This window comes from Thunnus thynnus, chromosome 7 (genome assembly GCF_963924715.1).
Source record: "Thunnus thynnus chromosome 7, fThuThy2.1, whole genome shotgun sequence".
In the NCBI taxonomy this organism is placed as follows: Eukaryota; Metazoa; Chordata; class Actinopteri; order Scombriformes; family Scombridae; genus Thunnus; species Thunnus thynnus.
In genome coordinates, this window is record NC_089523.1 from 9,376,978 (window position 1) to 9,392,366 (window position 15,389).

The 15,389-nt window shown below is 39.6% G+C and overlaps 1 protein-coding gene across 1 annotated transcript in view; it reads right to left on the minus strand.

Annotated features, from left to right (window-relative positions):
- Positions 1-746: 746 nt before the first annotated feature.
- igsf11 (immunoglobulin superfamily member 11) overlaps positions 747-15,389 on the minus strand; it is a 103,845-nt gene continuing 89,202 nt past the window's right edge. The window contains exons 4-8 of the mRNA XM_067594147.1: positions 11,152-11,359; positions 10,465-10,620; positions 8,623-8,745; positions 7,484-7,631; positions 747-4,340 (exon numbers count right to left, since the gene is read on the minus strand). Of these exons, the coding sequence (XP_067450248.1) occupies positions 3,782-4,340; positions 7,484-7,631; positions 8,623-8,745; positions 10,465-10,620; positions 11,152-11,359 (1,194 nt within the window). The 3' untranslated portion in view covers positions 747-3,781. The remainder of the gene's footprint in view (positions 4,341-7,483; positions 7,632-8,622; positions 8,746-10,464; positions 10,621-11,151; positions 11,360-15,389) is intronic.

Consider the following 15,389-nt stretch of genomic DNA (forward strand, 5'->3'; position numbering starts at 1 on the left):
TTGAGAAATGCATTTTCAGTGCTGAGAACTTCAAATACGTTCGGGAAAGGTGCCAAAGCAATTGAGAAAAACTGTAATCAGCTGCACTGTGAGGGTCAGCAGCACCACACAGAGGAGGTATGTACAGAAAATAATTGCATATTTTAATGTGGATGTGTTCATGTATCTGGTGTGGTCTGGGATCTGCAGCTTTACTTGGACAACATTTCATTTTTTTTGCAATATTACACAATTTGTCTTGGGAATAGAAACCACAAGTGCACAAAGAAACTAGCACACACATTTTTTTCATATTGTTATTCTGTACAGATCCCTTTTCTTTATGGTTGTCTTAACAGCCTGCAGCAACACCAAAGGCTCGATAAATGAGTTTCATAGAAAGCTTGCTGAGCAAAGCCTAAAATGTGGTATTCATATTACACATTATTCTGCCACAGTGAGACCCAGCAGCTCTTCCTCATCACAACATCTACATCGAGATATTTTATGCAGAATCGGAATATATTAAACATATTTAAAATGCAGTAATGTCTTAATTTCTTCATGATGATTTTCCACTTGAGGGTGTATTTTTCTATCTTTTATATTTATTTCTTCTTTAAAAGTGATGTTCATATTCACCTTAAATACATGAAGCAGTTAGTTATAAACACTGCATGCACGCACACACGCAAACACACACACACACACACACACACACACACACACACACACACAAATGAGCAGGATGCTGACTAGAATGTATTAACAATATTTATTCACTACATGTTCCAGTGTTATTTTTCCTATTTCATCTCAACCCAACAGTAAGAACAATATGTATTTCTTTACATATTTACAGATTGTTTTTTACTATTGGCAATATATCACATGTCATTATTTATCTATATACACAACCCATGTACCACCTTGTGTACCATACGCCAACCTAATGGCCAGGATAGAAGATGAAATCTTTTTTTAATATGGGTTAAAACCTCAGTAGTTTTCTACTGATTGTGCTCACTTTCCCCTATTGCTCCTGCAAATGGAGGGCAGAGTTAAGAGTAAAATAATCTCAGTTTAGCTTTTTCCAGCTTGTCATTCTCTCTGGGATGTTGAATCTCACCAGAGATCTTAGAGGAGAAGTTCTTCTCTAACGTTGTCAGCCAGTGTTCAGGGCAGGGATGCTGGGAGAGATGGTGATCGGAATCTACATAGAAGACTTCATGTTGAAAACACTGACAAACGAATAAGGAGGGGAGGTGATCGGAAGCTTTGACATTTATGATGAACTGATCATTTGACCTCAGTGTTTGTGTATGTGTTGTAGGCAAGAGAGCAGCCTTGAGATTAAAATAAAAAGATAAACTGTTCTGCAACAACACAGCTACACAGTGGATGTGTAGCTGTGGTCAGACCTGGACCTGGGTCAGTGTAGATGGACATGATGTTTGTGATTGATCTGAACCAGTACATGCTGTAGTGACTGATAGAGCAGAGAATAAATTAACACATAAAGAATTGAAAATACAAGTCATCTCCATCATGACTTGCAGGCAAAATCAAAAGAAACAGGTTTGTGTGTATCATAGGCGTACATTATTTATATATCTAAATGACCAGCACTCATCAAGTCTTATTTTTGAGACTCCATCCATAAATGTTTGAATTAAGGGATAACATCAATAATACAAAAGTACATCACCATGGCTAGTATTTATTGCTTATATGCTTAATACTGTAAGTTAATACCACTCTAAATTCATTGTCTAACCTTCCATCTTTTTTGTTTTTAATTTTCTAACCCAATTAACTTTATTAACACTCTTTATTGAATGCATCTAACACTTACTTGGACATGGCATGAGAGACATAAATGTAATAACCTTCACATAAAGAAGTGCTGCTAAAGTCAGTGAAGTGGTGAGATAATAATAATTATGATGCAAAAATGTTTTTACCATAAGTCATGATATTGTATTTGTTATATTTTTGTATTGTTAGCACACAAATATGTCTCTGTAAGACTTTAAATGCCAAAACAGCACATTTAATTAAAACCCAAGTTAGATGTATAGAAAAATTGCTTTAAAGAAAGAAAAAAATAACACACATTCCAATACTGCATGTAACACACAAATAATTGTATCAAATATTGTATCATAGCTACAGGAAATTATTAGTTTTGTGCATTCAGTTCATGCACAGAAAGAAACGAGGATTGCTAAATTTGGGAACACTGTAATACGTGTTTCTCCACTGGTGAAATTTGGTTAAAATATAGATACAGTAGGTCAGAAACACAGTGATACTTTGCACCATATACAGCATAAGTGTGTACTATTTATAGTAAAATATATGGCCATTAGTGTTAAACCATACTGTATTTACCTCAGAGCTTTTAATGAAATGGCAATACTCATTAGAAAAAGAAAATATAAAAAGAACATCCCTTCATTGAAACCAATCACACTGTCTATCAAACCGAGCTTGTTGTCTAACGTAAGAAAAAATTAAGACACATGAGTTGTAAAATATGTATCGGTCAGACACGTAATGTATTTTCTTTGATCCACAATCTAGCCTACTGTTGTAGCCACAATATGTACAGTAGAAAACAGTAGGTGTTTGCCTTTTTCAAGGGGAAAAAAAATCACCTTTAAATATATATTTGTCTCTTTATAAAGCATTTATGAAATAAGACATCATCTTATTCACATCTTCTTAAAGCAGCACTGATGTGACATGAACCCGATTAGGACAACAGCAAGGATGAACACAGCAAAGACTACAACGAGATCCATCTGCAGTTTAAAGTTTAAATGAGAATCCAGCACTTGTATTATTTTATAAACTGTCTTCAAATACAGTATCACCAGTATTGTGTCATATTCCCCTACTGTATGTGCAGAAATATTATGATTTATGTTGTACGGGTAAAGCATTTCATTAGTAAGACTGAGTTATTCTTTATAAGACAGCAGTTTTGATATAATTGCTCAGAAAAGTGCAAAAACGTAATTAAAATGTTTGCATTCAGTGAAGATTATTATGTGATGTATTGCACCCAGCAAAGCCCCTCGCTCTCTACCCTTCTAAGGCAAATTCAACCAACATCATTTTATTCTTATACTTTCATCCTTTAGGTCACCCCTAACAGACATTGAACATTCACTTCTTCAGTGCATAATAATCCTCATCATCACTATCATTACTGTCAATCAAAATAACAACTGTGAGAGAAGAAATTATTACAAAGAATATGGACTTAATTTGTTATCCTAAAACAAGGGACACATGCATTTATGTGGGAATCCGAGCTCACTTTTCTCTGACCATGCAGTATGGACACACTGAGATGAAAATGCCTTACGTTGCTTTCAGTTCAAAAAAACACAATCATCACAATGATCCAGCCCTGAAAAAGATCTGGGAATTGAGATTCTGCGGGAAATTTCACTCCAGCTTTGTGAAATCGTCTAAAAGTGGTTGAGAAATAGATCTCGCCACAGCCACCAGGAAAGTCCATCCAATAAGGGGATGACCTGATTCCATGTAGTACTCGTCTCCAAAATGGAGGGTCCTTTCCATCAAGGAATTGGCATCAAATGAACTCTGCACTGTAAAATCAGTTTGTTTTGAGATAAAAAGGTTGAGACATACAGAAAGACACAGTTGTAAAGGGCAGCGGGCTGCTTCAGCCCATATTCGGTCTGTTTTTCATCAGTAGATTTCAAACATCACAACCAAAAACTAATATAGTCTTGTTTTCAAAGCTAACAGTTTACCAAATCAGATTTCAGACCAGCGAGCCTGCTCTGCTCTGGGCGGGCACCATGACAGGCACCGCCCCCATCCGCTCCAGCGTGGCCTGGCTCACTGCGTAGGAGTGCGTGTGCTGCCCATGTGTGGATGTCACCACCGGTTTTAGGCTCACAGAGCCGTTGCTGCGCACCATGGTGGGGGGAGACGGAGCAGAGTTTGTGGTGACCACCAGAGTCTTGGGTGGCGGGAGCGTGTGACTGCCATTGGCAAACGATGCTGTTGTTGTTGCTGTTGTGGGCTGTGCGTGGCGGGACAGTGGGGCTGAGCCTGGTGCTGTGACCACAGGACTGTGGCCGTGTCCTGCGTTCTGGGCCTGTCCGTGTCCATGTGCGCCATGGGCAGCAGCAGAGAAGGTCTGGCGTGTGTCTCCGTTGTAGCGTGTGTAGGAGTTGGTGTCATAGTTGGGTTTTGGGTTGTGCCAGTAGCGACTGTTGTAGGTGTTGGTAGACGTCAGCGTGTCGTTCTCTGAGGATGAGGCGTCTGCGTGGAAAGCCTTCACTGATGATGACCTTTTAGGAGGAAGGTCATCTTCTCTGTTGAGGAGATATTTTAAAAAGAGTCAGTTTGGTTAGATAAACATGTAACATCAAAATACATAGTTATTGGCTTGCTTAAAATGAATCTTATAACTGCACAAATAAATTTAACGATTAACAATTAATTAATGACTAATGTGAAAGGAGTCGCTATTAGTGACAAACCCACAGAGAGTCATCCTACTCCACAACTCCCCAGCGTTTTAGTGTCTTTGTGCTCGGTGTTTTGGTATTATGGCTTCCAATTGTACTGAAACAAGTTTAAACTTTAAATTTAAAACCCAAGAAATTAGATTAGACATAAAAACAGATAAAACACAATTAAAAGCCAGAGAATAAAAGTGGGTCTTAAGGTGCATCAACAGACTCAGCCTGTCTAATGGCCTCTGGCAGGCTATTCCAGAGATGAGGAGCTGCTACAGAAAAAGCCCTGTCCCCGGCCTTTTTTTTTTACATGAACGAAGCACAGCTAACATGCCATGGTAGGAGGATCTCAGGGGTCTGGTGGTGCTGTAAGGGGTGAGAAATTCTGAGATATATGTAGGGGCGAGATCATGGAAAAATTTATAAAAAATTAGAAGAATTTTGAAGTTTATCCTGAAATGAACGGGGAACCAGTGTACAGATCTGAGGATAGGGGTGATATGGTCTCATTTCTTGGACTTTGTCAATCACCAGGCAGCAGGGTTTTGGATTAGTTGTAAACAGGAAATGGTAGCCTGAGACATGCCTAGGTACATGGAGTTACAGTAGTCCAGCCTGGATATTAGTTCATGCATGACTCTTTCTAGGTCAGAGGGTGAGAGGAAATTATTTTTGAGATGGAGGGCCTAATTTTGGTGATGGTTCTGAGTTGGAAAAGCTGGACCTGACAACAGAATTTACCCGCCTGTTGAAATTTAAATTGCTATCAAATATAACACCCATTATCTTAGCATGTGGATTGATATAGGCAGAAAGATGATTGAGGTTCTGGGCAGTAGCAGCAGTATGATGTCCTGTCTCTGTCTTGTCCTCATTTAACTGAAGGAAGTTATGAGCTAACCAGTCTTTGATGTCTAGGAGACAGTTTTGTAATTTTGTTACACTGGCCTGATTTTGAGAACTAAGGCAGCGGTAGATCTGAGCATCATCTGCATAGCAGTGAAAAGATATGCTATGAGTTTGGGTGATTCTTCCCTATGGGAACATTTAAAGTCAGAAAAGAAGTGGACCTAAAACTGAACCCTGCGGAACCCCACATGAAATATTTGCAGGTGTGGAGGATGAGCTGCCAATGGAAAAAGTGACCTGTCTGTTTGAAATGTAATGTCTGACAGAGTATAAACACAAAAGATATTTAAAATGCATTGTAAACAATGACCTTTAAGTCAATTGCCAATAAATAAAGGCATCTGTAAATATTTACAAGTGAATTTCATGCTTCAGAGACGTGAGCAGCCCCCACAAACATAAACCCAGTGTGTAAGGAGCTGTGAGAGAGACACTTTGGTTACAGAGCCAGTGGACAGACAAACGCCAGAATGGCTGTGGATCATTTCCAGTAGCCATGATGGAGCCAGAATGCAACCTTAATGTTGGTCTGTGTCTGCTGTACGTGTGAAAGAGGCAACTATTTGCTAACAGTTTTGTCATAGCAGTGTTATAAGGTGATAATATGTCATTGTTGTGTTTGTTTTTGACTAAAAAACTCAACTTTTGCTGCTTTTAAAATCACTGATAGGTGCTCAAAGAGAGCAGTTTAATATAACCACTTCAAATACCCTGATATAGTAAAGTTTAATCTCAGAGTTTATTAGATTGGCGTATGCTATTTTGGTTTAAGGAATAGGCATCAAAGGTCTCGATACTTACACTAATGGTTATAAACATTAGTGTAAATTGTAGCGCAAAGTTCGAACAAAGCAAATAGACCTTTTTCATAAAATACATTTTGACATGTCACAGTAGGGAAAACACAGTAACAGTGTAAATGAAATTAATGATGAAGGTTATTGATGGCTGAATTCCATTGGTCACACTGTCATGGCTGAGTGAGACATTGTTAGTGTTATTAGTAACACCTGTGCTTTTCCTACTCTGTCAAGTCAAAATGTCTGCTGTGAAAAAAGCTTGTCCTCGTGAATCCTTTATGAATCCATTCACTGACTGGAATTAATGTTGTGAACATGTCACTAATATGAAAAATTATATCAGTGAGGTAGCCAGTTAGTTCATCTTCAAATATTTAGCACAAATCCTCAATGACACATTAACAATTAAAAGAGCTTTACTATGCAGTCAAGTTGCAGCACACACTGAGAATCTAAATAGTTCTTTGTTCATTTCTGCTGTCAGATCATCCCGGACCCTGTTAGATACACAGTGGGCGGTCATAATATCTGGACATAAAACTTGAACCTCAGATGGGATTTGTTACACGGCTTTTATATTGGATTACATTATGAGAAGTGTTTAGAATGTGTCCACCACCTGTAGTCAACAACCACTACAATTAGACAACATGTCATTAAAAAATGATAACACACTTTTGATTTGTAGTTCATTCAAATATCACTCATATAAATTATGTTTTATGAGTGATTTTAGGTAAACAAGCTGGCTCTTAATACATTTGTCTCTCTTGTAATTTGCAGGAAAAGCAGAGCTGTAGGAGTGGAAATTGTAAATGCGGAATTTCAGCCCAAAATGAGGCAGATGTTATCCCAATCAGCCAAAGCCTCAGATATCTGAACAATGATTTATCTTCTAAATGATTCATGGAGTGATTGAGAGCTGAAATTGCAGCCCATTTAAAAAACTGACAGAGCTTCACAGACTGTTTGAAAAGACAAATTAGGCTGTGATGATAGGAAAAAAATGCTTCTACGAGATAAGATTTAAGCTGAATATTCTAAGCTTTCACTGGCCTGAGTTTTCTGAGCCGAATCTTTGTTAGTATTCTACAATGAGAAACACAATGTTGCTGCTGCATTTTATAGCCATTTAAAATACAGTAGATTAGGTCACAAATGTAGTCTCCTCTCTGCCAGTATTGTGTTATCTGCTCTTTATGCACTGGAGACTACAGGAGCTTTTGATTGCACCCAACCAAAGCACCATTCTGCAAAGAAAGAGAAAATCAGCAATCAGTGGCCAACCTGATCTCATTGGGGATCTCCTCCTCATCATATTTGTTCTTATTCTTCCAGTAGAAGAGTGTGACCACCACTAACAGGGAGCAGATGATGAGAGCCAGGACTCCAGTAGCGATGGTCCCTGCTATCAGACCCACACTCTGAGGCTGGGCTGCAGGACAGAGAAAGGAGAGGATGGTTTCACAAATGTTTGACAAATAATTTACATGGAGTTCAGTCTAAGTCATCCAGAATAGCTGTCAGCTGAAGAGAGAGCTGGGTGGGTTGCACAAAACTAAATGATGTCAAAAAGTAATATAATAAGTTGATTAGCTTGTGCTCAACATTATTTCTTTTAAGCAATTTTGATTTTGACATAAAGCAGCAAGTTCAGGTTAAAGGTTTCAGGTAATATGACTCAAGTGTTTCCTGAAGAACAGCTGCTATCTAAAAATTGCAATTGTGTACATTATAAAATATGTTTTGTTTCTAAACCAGGATTGTTACATGGCTATGAAACATGTATTTCTTACACAAAGAGTTTAGTGGACTATATAAACAGTGGATATTTAATCAGATTTTGTTCAATGATACTGAAAGAAAATAGAAACTGGGATGGAAAAGAATCATTTGTTGCAAAACTTCACCTCTATAAGTATTTACATCTGCACCATGTTGGCATTGTCTGTAGTTAAATAATTGAGAGCCACTGCTGTCGCTGACACACAGACTCAGCACTCAGCTGTCCGTTTGCCTGCATTTCTGACACACACTGGGTGTCGACCTGTCATACATTGTCAGATTGTTTTTTAAAACTGTCTGACCCTGCATGACCCAAACCGACTGTCTTTCAACTTGTCTTTTTGTGTCATTGGTGTCAGATGTTCTGCTGTCTATAGTCCTAGTGTTGTCCTGTGTTTAGTTATATTGTTTTATTTCCTTGTTTCGTCTGTTTATCTGTCTGTTTGACAGTCACTGTCAAACAGACAAACTGAAGTGTCACTCAAGAAGAAGGCTTCTAACTTTGTCCCCATCTGTCAGTCCATGAGTGAAATGAGGAGGTGGCTTTTCCATCTATAAATGTACACACATCTGTACCATATGACAATAACAGTGCCACATTCATCCAGCAGAAAAATAGCAGTGTGTCTTTGTGTACTTACGTGCTACAACCTGAAGGTTGAGTAGGCAGGTGCTCTTGCCAATAGCATTGCTGGAGGTACACTGGTAGAGTCCTGAGGTGCTGGTGCTGATGTTTCTCAGTGTTACAGTGCCCTGCATCTGGTCTGGAAGACACACACACAGCCACATAGTAACTAAAGGTTATTAAAAAACACAAATACATGGACACACATGGCACATTTTCCAAGCACACAAACATGAAGCAAAGAAAGAAACATTTACATGAAGAGTGTCTATATGTCACATCTGAATTACTTTAAATTCAGTTAAAGCAAATAAGTCATTTAACATTAAAAATTGTTGACAATATATGGCAATATATTCAACTGAACTACTTCTACCATCTACCAATAGGGGGTACTGTATACCTTTAATACAGGGTGTGCAAGTGAAGTATGCTATTCAGTAAAATAGGAAAGGTGCAGATTCCTTTCTTCCACAAATGATGAATGAGTTGATTTGTGAGCTTAATTTAACAGGATTAATACACTACTGGCTTCATTAAAAAGGCTTCACCATGAGTTACAGGAAGTGAGACAGCTTTTCGCCTGCTCTCTTCACAGTGACATGACATATCACAGCTGTCTGTATCAAACTGAACACAACGCACTGAGAGATTAGAGTGACAGTGACAAATCCAGGATCTCATTTCAATTTGAATCAAATGCAAACAGCAGAAGACAAGCTCAAATTTTACAAAACATATACAGCATGCAAAAGAATAAGGCCTTGTTCTTTCAGTGTATGAGATCAAACATGTCAAACCAGGTGAGACAGGCTCAAATACAGTAGTCATGAAGAACTGAGAAGCATATATTTATTTAGTGAGTTGGTGTTTCTATTTTGTAAACACAGGGTGTGATCCCCTCTAATAGCTTTAATTGAAATGTCTCACAAGACAATTGAATTTACATATTTCAACTGTAGGATCTACAGGTGTAAGACAAAATAATTGAAATCAAAGTGCAATAACTGTAATGTTAGTAACTATAAAGCTGGTTCATGTTATGTTACATTGCTTACATGGAATTACCAGTATCTATTAACCGTCTATTGGCTATATATCAACATAATATGAACTACTTGTGTGGCTGAATTTGCGATTATGATTCAGTTTCTTTAGATTTACAGTCCTCTCTCAGCAAGTAACTGCATTATTTGTCTGTATTGCTGTCTATAGAAAAAAGAAATCATGTGTGGGAATCTGCTGTCTGCAATTGATTTTATCTCTTTGTATAGTAGCCTTTTATTGACCAGTAGTGTACACACAACACAAGTAATCAGCGATTAAGGTTATTTGACTCTGCAATGGGCAAAGCTGGAAAAGAAAGGAGAGTCCACTACACCAGTGCTCTCTAATGCTGAAAACCAACTGCAACTCCAACACACCTGCTCCTGTGATCCTGATGGATCTGAGAGTAGCTGGACAGGTTTTAAGTCAATTATTGCACCAGCCCAGTTTAAACAAATGTTTGGATTAAATACAGTGGGAAAACTGTTGCAGAGTTGGTATTCAGCATGAGAGTAGGAGGAAGAACATAATCACACCACAAAAGCACAATCACTTTATTTGCTTTCACAAGGACATTGCTGACACGACACACACACTCATTCACAAATTCACATTTCAATCACTTCATCCATCCTTCCATCAATCATCACCCCTCAGCAGGAACAGAGGGCGGGCAGTAGTTCAGGCCTGGCACACGACGGGTGGCGATGATGGTGGGGTTGTTGCTGAGTCTGAGCTGCGCTATGCGTGTGAGATTTACCAGCAAAGGTGGGGCAAAAGGGAACTCCGACGGCCAGCTTGTTTCTAATACCTTGCATGGCGTTGTTCGGCAGCTTGGGCAGCGCGTCCAGCTTCTCCCAGGAGTAGGACGGCGTGGGAATACCTTCCTCCGAGCTGCAAATCAGCATGATGTCGCTGCCTACATCCAGCGTGCCCTGGATTCGACATGCCGGCACCGAGGGGGGCACTGGCAGATGGAGAGAGTGGGCGGTGTCATGTTAACCTCTTTACAAAGCAAATCTAATGTTTTCCTAATTGCAGGAGAAACTGCATATTCAAAAACGCTGAAGAATCTCGTTTTGTCCAACTGTGCTTGCATGCTGCTTAAAAGGATTCCTCTGGTTACTAAAAAAGCTGAAAATGAAAGCTTCAATCTCCTGTATTTTTGTCATAATGATGAAGATTTAGTTTGTATCTTTACTTTAGGGCTCTACAGTCTCGGATGTAAGCAGGTACGAAAGCAACTATTCTTGCAATCTGGACATTAAATAGGATACATTATTCTCTTCCACTGACCTTAACTGACATCTAAGATTTATTTTGGGCAAACAGAGTAAATCTACATGGTCCAAGTTAATGGAGATGTGACAACAGTGCATAAAAATCTTGTGGGGTGCAGCTTTTACCCTGCCTTATTCTTTGACTGCTCTTGTTTATCTTTTTTTAACATTTAAACAATAATAAATAATAAATCTGTAGCACTGCTGCATTTAGTTACCCAACACGGTGAGCCCAATGACGCCGATGTTGCGCCCCCCTCTGTCTGGGAGGTTGTTGACCAGGCACTGGTAGGTCCCAGTGTCTGACAGCTGGGTGTTGTTGATGAAGATGGAGGCACTTGTACTTGGCATAGTGGCCACGAAGCCCACACGACCATTGAGGTGGTTGGCGAGGCTGAACACCTGGCCGCCCTGGTAAATTATCACCTGGATTGGGGCGTCACAGGGAGAGGGAGGGAAGGAAGAGAGACAGACAAGGTAGGGGATGTAAAGAAAGACGGTTAGTTTAAGAAAAAGTTTGAAAAAATAGGGAAGTGCATGGGAAAGGATGAGAGGTAGAGAGGGACGTCGGTGACAGATAAAGTGTGGGGAGAAAGAAAGGAGAAATAGAAAATTGAGAATCAGGAACTTATAGATTTTTGATCCCATCACAAAAAATGTAAACAAGTGTCATTCACGGAGATTTTTCTTTAGTGGACTATTACAAATATCCCTCACTAGAGGGAGACCTAGTTCTATTAGGAGGCTGAAAAAGAGCTTTTGTGGTCAGAGTAAGTCAAAGAGTAAACAGAACTTTTATTTCTTAAGACACATCAAACAAACAGACAGAGAAACCAAAAAACCTTTTATTTGTAAGTGGTTCTTTCTAGTTCAGTGAGTAAGGGACAATTTCAGGGTAAGGAGTACATACTAAAAGTATTCTTTAATGGCACTATAAGGCTCTTCAGATAAAAGCATCCACTAAATGGTATGCATAATTGAAAACATTTTGACTCAGAGACATATAAACAGCAATCTGATGAATTTGAGTGTAGCAATGCAGACAGTCCTCTGCACAAGGAACCAAATCCAGGGAGAAATTAAACCAAAACCTTGCCTTTTATCATTACATCTGTGACCTTTGAATATATTCAAAGCGAGAACACTCTTGTACAAATGAATTTACGCCTTCGGGTTGAGGTGAGGTTGCCTCGGGTCCAAATTTAAGAGCAATGAAAGATCAATTTGTTCAAAAGCTTCCCTCGGGCTTCAAACTTGGGCTGAACAGCTCATTTGTGAGACCGAGCCACATGCAAAACAGCTCTCACCCCTCAGCTGGGCCCACACAAAAGATGAAGAGGACACACACAAACGCATGGTATGTGCACACAAGTGTGACACTCACTCACACACACGCGCAGCGACTCACACACGGGCACGCACACACACATGCACACAAAGCACAGAGGGGAATCAGAGGGGCTATTCACTTTGGTGAAAAGAGCCCTCATTGAACTGTTCAAAGACCCAGGCAGGGAAACAACCAGCTTCAGTGTGTGTGTGCGCATGTGTCTGTGTCTGTGTGTGTGCGTGAGAGTGATAGTTCTGATGAAAGTGCAGGAGTGTGTATGTGACTGTGTCCTCCACCGCTGCTTAACGGTTGTAAATTGCGCGGCTGCAATTTCCTGAGTGCAGTACGCTCGCTTTGTCCTCTTATGTGCAGATGAATAGGCAGCTCCTCAGCTGTGATGAGAGCCTGCAACTGCATCTCCTGTGTGTGTGTGCGTGTGCGTGTGTGTGTGTATGTCTGCGTGTTGCAGTGTGTCAGTGTAGATTCATTTACTCACAGAGAGTGTATCAGTTTTGACTTGTGAGTGCGAGTGTGTGTGATTGTTCGGTCACAGTAACTGTCTCAGTCTCTACAGGGCGCTAATAACTGTGTGGTCTCACTTAGATTTTGTCAGTCCCTTCTTTATCAGTAATGTCTTTTTCTCATCGTCTGTCTGTCTCAGCTTACCTCCCTGTTTCTCCCTCTAGCAGGCGGCATTGGTATGACCTGGCTCTACACTCCTGATGACCTAACAAAATAATCTGCATGCTCGGTGAAAGTGATCCAATCAATCGGCCTCACCCGCAACACTGTCTGTGTGTGTGTGCATGAATGAGCAGAGGATTAACGCAGGCCCTAACCTGAGCTGCATCTTTCACCTGCCCCGTGCTTTTGCTTTTTTCTGCACTCCTGTTGGTTTTTATCTATTTGACAATTTAAAAAAAAGAAAATAAATCAAGGCTAATAATCAAATAACAATTTAATGGTCAGATTTTCTAGTTTGAAATGTGCCACAGTCCAACTATTGTCCACACGTGTCTATGTGATCTAAATTTATGCGCGTGTGTGTAAGTGTGCGTATACCACCTCATCCTCTCGCGTGACCTGGTTGGCTTTGTCACTGTGCGCAGGGAAAAAAGAGGTCATGGCTGGCACTCAGATGGCGGACGGCCCTAAGAACTCTGCTGGCCCAAGTGACTAGCAGGACGTTCCGCCGCTGGCCCAGCGGTAAACCTCTGCTACATCCTCTCCCTTCTAAAATCCTCTGCACTCCTACATGCATATACAGTACAAGCATCCACTTACACTATATCCTGCATACAGAAAGCCTCTGGATATTCTCTGTCACCGCACCAGTCTCATGACCATATAGCCTACTTCTGATTGACCCTAAGGACCTGTTGGCCCTGCACATGAGGGATACTGCCACCGCCTCAATAAAGCCTGAATAAACCTCTAAACCTCTACAGCCTCCCTTCAATTTACTGACTGTAAGCCGCCACTGTTATCTCTTTCTATCCTCTGAGACATGCTCTGAACAATATGTGCTCAGATCCATTTTACTCACTTTATGCTGGTTTTGCATGATTTAGCCCCTGAACTACATAATGCCTGTATGCTTTACGGTATTGCCAACCATCAGCATATAGAGAGTTTTCAGGATAATTTCATACCAGCCAGTTTCTGCAACAATGGTCAAAATCTTTCTCTTTTCTTATTATTAAATGAGAATGGTGATAGTAAAAGCTGTCACAGATGGTCAGTACAAGTCAAGTTTATTTGTGTAGTCCAGTATTATGTCTCACTTTACATCGTAGGCCTACATCAGCAACAATTTGAATAAAAGTTTGTAGAAATGTGCCTTTAATCCAACAATAGGGTTAAATAGATCTTATGATATTGTAGTTAGTTTTGGGCAATTAGTAATGTACATGAATAAGTACAATTTCAGCTCTCCATGTTGTGTCTAATCCAAGAAAAACAATGAACAGATGTGGAAAGGATGTCTGATATGGTAAAAATCATGTGACCAACATGAACCAACAATTATTTTTTACATTGACATTATCATTCAGTGATACTGTTAATAAAAAATAAAGATGACAAATTGATCACTTTGAAATGGATAAACTTTCTCAAAGGCTGTGAAAGTTCATTTTCAGAGCATAGCTGCCTTCATACACTCTCTGATCAACTCACTTACTGTTTGCTTACAGTACATACATTTGGTCCAAATTGGATCTTGCATTTGTGTGCAATGTTACCAAGAGCTGATGTCCCATGGGTGATGGCAAGTAAATAAAAAAAATTCCTTTGTACTGATCAATAAAACATATCACATTACTGTATATGAGATACTGTGAAGCTGAGCGTGTGAATTGGAGTGTAACCTCTTCTCAGCTTCTCCACAGGGAGGGGTTACAGCCTTGGACAAACAACATGCCATTTTCGAGTTTGTCTGAAACAGGTCTTTGTTCATTTTCTTTGATGTGTCGGCCAAAAAATCGATCAGTCGAGGTTGAAAGGGGGTTGCAAGACAAGAAAAGGGCTACATTTAGAGAGAATGTGAATGCAGCATCTATCTGATCCATCCTCTGGCAGATTGTTAGGTTCAGATAAGGATCAGAATCTGATCATCTAAAATACTATGACAGATGTTCTCAATTACAGATTAACATCATTTCTGCACCACATATTCTCAATGACCTCAATTTCACCAGAGCCTCATTTCACTGAACTGCACAATTTTACTATTTCGCTTAAAAAAAGCTCCCTATCTAGGAACTGATGAAAACATATCTAACTTATTTTCCAGACAGAAAATCATTTAGAAAAGATACAATTAAATTGCAAAGAGTTTTCATCAGACCTGGAGTGATGAAACTTTCTCAGCAACTTTCTTTCTATGACTAGAGCAATTGGATTTGAAAGGATTTCAGAAAACACTGACAATATTAAACTGCCAGGCTCACCACAGTGAAGGAATGTCTCCAACGTGTTACACGTAAACTTTTGATATATCAACTCTTTTAATGATTGCAGCTATAAAATCAGTTTCAGAAATTAGTTTCACAGATGTTTCCTGAGAGAAGAGTGAAACTGGAGCCTTTATTAGAGCATAAATAGCACTGATATCCAGCAAACAGT